General features: G+C 45.4%; 1 protein-coding gene across 2 annotated transcripts; it reads right to left on the bottom strand.

Moving 5' to 3' along the window:
• Positions 1–411: 411 nt before the first annotated feature.
• PARP16 (poly(ADP-ribose) polymerase family member 16) lies at positions 412–5,597 on the bottom strand. 2 transcript variants are annotated; one of them, XR_001331402.2, is made up of 7 exons: positions 5,406–5,597; positions 4,390–4,527; positions 3,410–3,616; positions 2,220–2,391; positions 1,730–1,871; positions 882–1,121; positions 412–799 (listed from the first exon to the last, which is right to left on the bottom strand). XR_001331402.2 is itself a non-coding variant. In XM_005521636.2 (6 exons), exons 1-6 carry the CDS (start codon positions 5,595–5,597, stop codon positions 977–979), a joined length of 996 nt encoding a protein of 331 aa, XP_005521693.1. In that variant the 3' UTR covers positions 412–976. The 2 variants fall into 2 exon arrangements, 1 of the variants encoding a protein (XP_005521693.1); XM_005521636.2 differs by having other exon boundaries at positions 412–1,121.
• Positions 5,598–5,899: the final 302 nt, after the last annotated feature.

Here is a 5,899-nt window from a genome sequence, read left to right as displayed (position 1 = left end):
TCAGGGGACAGTGCTTTGCTCCTTTTTCTGTTTCAGGCAGTTGTAGGTTGCTTTGTGACAACAGCAAACACAAACGACAGGAGGGAGAGGAGAGAGCATTGCCCTGTGTATGTTGCATTATTAACTTGCACATGGTATATTCTCTAACAAACCCCCAGTTTGGTAAGAACAATCCTTATTCAGTATTGATGCTGAAAACCCTGAGTTTGTCTAATCTGCACAGAAAGCTAGGATAAGATAGACCACGGCTGAGACCACAAGCCATGTAGATGTTTGTGCTGTTTTTGCCCAGGATAGAATGAATTTTCCTCATAGCAGTGTAGTAACTATGTTTTGGATTTGTAGTTAGTTGCCAACTGGGATTAAAACACAATAATGTTCTACAAAGGGGAAAAAACACACTAGAAACTGTTTGAGTTCTTCCATTTGGCAGTTGTTTTATTTCTTGTTGTTTTTTTTTCCTTACAATCATTATGCTCAAATATAAAAATTCCTGGCCAAAGTTAGTTTTAGAAGTTTAAAAGTAATTCCATCTGCACTGATACATGCCACAAACATCACTAGATTCAGTTTCTGAAAACATACTGATAAGACTCCCAACAGGTTGCTTTGCCTGATATTCAGAAAAACCCTCCTTTCCAACTTGTGCAAACATATTTCACCTTGACAGAAATTAAGTTACACCTGAGTGTTTCCATTAATCTTAAATAACCTTTTTTCCATGGACCCTTAACGATTGGCTCATGCTAAGCTGCACCACTGTGATCCTTTTCAGCTGTACTAGGCATCCTCATGAATCCTAGGAACACAGAAATAAGAATAAATGCAGAGATACAATGAGGATTAATATATTGGTGACACAACTGGAAAGCTCCAGGCACCTTTATTTCCAGAGCTCTGGAATAGATGCAGTGTGCTGCAGATCAGCTATTCTTAAGGCATGTGGTGAAATTAACAGTTTATCATCTTGGGTGGTTCATCTCTCTGAGTCAAACATTCTGTGCCAGTAGTAGATGAAGGTTGGCGAGTTGCTGGCCCCTATCACTATCAGCAAGAGCAGGTACAACATCATCATTACGGCAAAACGGTGGGTGTAGAACCAGGAAGATTCATTAGAAGGCCTGAAAAGGGAAAAAGGCATGAATTCTGCCAGAGATGCACAAATACCTTGGCAAAAAATATCTCAGGTTTCATTACTTTAAGCCAATCTAATGAGAACAGAACATTGTTCCACAATCCCTGTAACTAATGAAGCCTGATTTTCACCACATCCCTTTTCCTTAAGTCTCCATGCACAATCCTGTCTTTTCTCCCCATGTTCACACCTCTCCCTGTGGTCGAGCTGTAGCTGCCTGGCCTGTAGACATGTGTTGAATAGCTGAGTGAACACTGCCATGTAGGATAGATAAGGGCAGAGTTAAAACTGAGGTAGTTTTAAGAGATGCACTCACCAGACATCGACTCTTGGTTTCTTGCCACAAACAGATAATTAGACCTCTCAAAGACTCTAAGTGCTTACAGGTCTGGTAAAAAAGCAAATTTAGCTGAGCCTGGGAATGTCCAAGAGCAAGACAGAGGCAACATGATGGTGTAAGACTTATTTCCATAGGAAATGGGCTACAAACAAATTCTGGAAGTGCAGTATATCTTTCTTCTTTGTTTTTCAACAATGAGATACGTTTACCTGGCTGTTGTAGCAGCTCATCCCTCTAGACAGCTGAACTCTTACCTCCTATGCTGCTTCTGTGAATACACTAGCAAATATTTAACTCGTAAAAGCTGGTTGTTTGTAACAACAAAGTATTTCTGTGGTACGTCTCCCCCTTCACTGTTTTTCACTCTTGCTCTTTTTCTGTCTATTTCTTCTGAATCTGAATTGGGAAAGAAAAAAAAAAAGCAGAACTTCAAGTAACTGTAAAAAAAGTAAACAACCAACACCCCCATACACACCCCCCAGAAGAATGGGAACGAGATAACCAAAGATCTAGTCTTGGTATTCCCCTGAAGCCCTCAGCATCCAAGAATAGAGTGAGAAGTTTGCTTGAGGCTATACCACTCCTAGTCATCCTTGGTATGGATGACATTATGGCCTAGACCAGGGTGACGAGGAGGTAAGTCTCCCATCCAGTGCTCGAGGAGCCACTGATATTAAGAGGGAAAGAAAAACAACATGAAGGACAGATGTAACTACTACACAGTTATTACTGTAATAGACTCACCTTTCTTCTTCACCTGACACTTTACATCTGGGTGGTCAATGATCTCACAAACAGCCACACAGCTGAGGATAGAGCCCAGTGCACTTCGCTGCCAGCCAAGACCATGAGGGCTGTACAGCAGAGCCAGGCTCAGGTCACTGGTCAGATAGGTGCCTTCACCAAACAGGGATGTCTGAAACAGAGCAGAAGTCTACCCTAAAATCATGTACTGCAAACCTCAAACAACATACAAGTGTTCTTTCCTTTTAGACTGGCAGTTCTTCTCCTGAAGGTAAATTACGAAAGGCCTTTCTGACCCGTGTTGGGCCTGGTCCATGCACTGTTTTTGTCCTGGCACAACTTCCTTGGGGTGGGGTTGCTACCCTCTCACATCCCTCAAATTAGCTGCTTGGCAGAGCATTTTGTGTGGACAGATTCATGCTTTCCCGGATTTGGAGTTAGTTTGCCAGCATAAGTATCTTACATCAACATGACAGCACTGCTCTTAAAAGGCATTTCATCGATTTATTGAGACTGTCATCATTCAAGTAATCCAAACAAGGCAAGGCTTTGCTTCATTTAAATCCATGCTTTACTAGAAAAGAGGAAAGTACTTTTCAATTTGCCACACTGGCTAAAATTATTACTCCAGTAAGTCCATTGTACCCGGTAAACCATTACTCATCGAGAATGTGGGTAAAAAACATAGTCCAGGTTGACTGGAATGTCAAGCAGGTGCTGTGTCAAAGCTGCCTCACAGCTGACACAAAAAGCCCTTCCACTGAAATCAGAAGAGGTGTAAATCCTATGGGATGTCTCTAAACCAGACCATTTTAAGAAAGCTCCACTGGCAAGTAGCACCTGAAACTTTGCTGATCTAAACACAAGGCCAGGCAGAAAATCTCCACTATCCTCCTCCTCCGTAGACAGGCACTTCCCAGCTGCAGGCTGTCAGGCCAGGATTTTCAGAGGAATTACACATCCTTATAAAGAAGCAAAGGACAGTCACAATTTGTCATGCTGGTGAAAAGGGTTTCATGCCACTTCCAGTTTTTACCCTCAAGCTGCACTAGAAAAATCCAACATAGCCATCCACAAAGGCCTACACTGAAATGAAGACAGCAGTACAAGATCATCAGCACATATTTTTAAAAAAGTGTCTGCAGCTGCAAGTGAGCAAGGGAAGATGGTGTCAATGGCAGGAGCCTCACCCTATTCAAGTGGCAGTGCAGGCCATGGTGCAGGATGGAATGGAAGTTCTCCAGGCGGCTCCCATGGAAGGCGTAGATAAGGTCTCGTTCTCCCTTGGTCTCAGCAAATTTGATGTTCATTTGATCACAGTACACAATCTCAAAGAGGTAGTCAGGAGCAGGAACTGCAGCTCCAGACATCCCTGTGAGTTCCTGGATCTTCTCGTACTTAAAACCAGGAAGGAATATCAGTGTTGGTTTATATAGTTAGATTACTCACTGGAAATTCTGCTTCCTGTCCCTTCATACTGTTTAATGCATTCTGATTATGCTTTTCTGAGTTAGAATTCAACACTCTCACAATTCAGGAGTAAGTGCACAGTAAAAATCCTGCCAGTTTCTTGCTATAGACATTAAATCCTAAATCTTCTCTCCAGAAAAAAATCCAAACCTGAATTGTAACTATGAATTAATTTATGATGCAAGGACAATATCACAATTCTACTTTGGTTACTAAGACAATATATTCATCAGCTGATCCTGCAAGAGAAAAAATGATGGAAACAGAAGTTGTTTTCATCTTGCTGCTAATCTCTACAACTATTTTGATCCCTGTTATAGAAGTGCCTCAGTGGCACTAAACCTTTCCCTTTTTGGGGCAGAAGACAAGAATTGTCTTTCTCAGTGACAAGCAGGACCCAGCTCCAAGACATCCAGATTGGACTCTCTCAGACTAAACCATGTTATGTTAACTGCAGTAACCAACTACAATCACTGCCCATCATCAAGTACTGACAGTGGTAACTATTTCTTCCAACCAGTGTTCCTGAAAATTTTACTTAAAAACACCCCTCTCTATAAACAGAGAAGAATAGATTTATGTTCAACTGTCAAGCTCTCACAATAACCAACTTAATTCTGGCTGCAGGAAATATTCTCTGAAGTGCAAGCTTGCCTTAAAAAACAAATTCTAATTAAGATTTTCAGAATTCAGAACTTACCTCCTGTTTCTTATTACTTTGTATCATGAAGACCTTAGATGATAGAATCCAACTAAACAGGTCCCAGGTCCTTTTATCTGTATTTGGAACAGACTCCAGAAGCTCTTTTAGGCTTGGTAGAGCCTTGGTATCTGCAAGCTAACAACAGAGGCATTTAGCACAAGCTCCTTAGTGCCACTGCGATTAAACAGGGACCTCTAGTGAAAAGAAACCAATATTTCAACCCAACAAACTGAAAAACAGGTTCTGTTCTTAGATATAGACACTTGTATCCACTTTGTGGGGAAGTTTGTCAATTGCTCTGAATGCAAAGAGCAGGCAAGTTATAAACAGTGATACTTACCAACAGTATCTGGAGGGTTTGTACAGGAACAATCAGACACACTCCTGAGAAAAAACAAGCTGTCACAGGACACTATGTGCAGTGGCCCTGACATGGGGGTGTTCAGGCCATGTAACATGCAAATCCTTCAATATGAATTTGAATCGAACGTTGGCAAGCTCTCATAACACTTCACAAAACATCAGGAACATTAAGGCTGGAAAATATGTCTGAGATTATTGAGTCCAACCATTAATCTAACTTTGCCCAGCCCACCGCTAAACCATGACCCCAAGTACCACATCTACATGTTTTCTGAACACCTCCAGGGATAGTAATTCTACCACTTCCCTGGGCAGCCTATATTAATGCCTAACCACCCTTTCAGGGTAGAAATGTTCCAGAACACTCAATCTTGAGCAGCTTGAGGCCGTCTCTTCTCGTCCTGTCGGTTCACTACCTGTTATCTATCGCTTCTTACTTCACGTGCCCACACCGGATCTGGGCGTTTCCCAGTGTGGGTTTATCGGTCAGAATCCCAAATACTCTTTTAAACCTGGATTTCTTGACTGGATAAACCCTTCATCCTGCTTTATCCGTGACTCTGCGGCGCCGCTGCCCTCACCTCTGCGGGCAGCCCGTGCTCCCCATGGGCGCCGCGGGCAGTTCCCCCGGGCCGGCCCCGGGCACTCACCAGCCCCTCGAAGTCCTTGGTGTCGCCGCTGGCGTAGCGGCCCGGGAAGGGCCTCAGCGCTGAGTCGCGCTTGTAGCTCTGCAGCGCGGCGGCGAACAGGCTGCACCGCAGGTCGGCGGCCAGCGGGTCCCGCCGCGCCGCCTCCCTGGCGCCCGGGGCCGCCTCGCCGGGGCCGGGGCCCGGCGCTGACATGCCCGGCGAGGGCAGCCGAGCGCCGGCCGCTCCGACAAGGCGGCAGCGCCCGCCCCGCCGGCGTCGCCCCCTCCGCCGCCGGGCCGCGGCGTGGCCCCGCCGCCCCGCCCCGCAGCCGCCTCCGCCCGCCCCGCCCCGCGCTGGTGCTGTCGGGCCCTGAGGCGCCGGGAGCGGGGGCGGCCGGCGGTTGTACCCGTTATGTGGGGACGGGGAGGAGGGATGGAGGTCTGGGGGAATGACACCTTCGCCTCGGGTAGAGACCGGAGTCGGTTACAGAGGGCAGTGACATCTTCCCTTCAGGC

This window comes from Pseudopodoces humilis, chromosome 16 (assembly GCF_049639895.1).
Source record: "Pseudopodoces humilis isolate 2021_Gansu_Grassland_sample_001 chromosome 16, ASM4963989v1, whole genome shotgun sequence".
NCBI lineage: Eukaryota > Metazoa > Chordata > Aves > Passeriformes > Paridae > Pseudopodoces > Pseudopodoces humilis.
Note: the sequence above shows the minus strand (reverse complement) of the source record. Positions and strands in the feature narration are given on the sequence as shown.

Bases quoted from the DNA above. Each gene is read 5' to 3' on its own strand.
- PARP16 (XM_005521636.2), bottom strand. From the start codon at position 5,597: ATGTCAGCGCCGGGCCCCGGCCCCGGCGAGGCGGCCCCGGGCGCCAGG. The intron at 1,872-2,219 runs GTGAGTCTATTA...TTCCCAATTCAG, and splicing joins GTGTCAGGTGAAGAAGAAAG to ATTCAGAAGAAATAGACAGA. The intron at 1,122-1,729 runs GTAAGAGTTCAG...TTCCCTTTTCAG, and splicing joins TCACAGAAGCAGCATAGGAG to GCCTTCTAATGAATCTTCCT.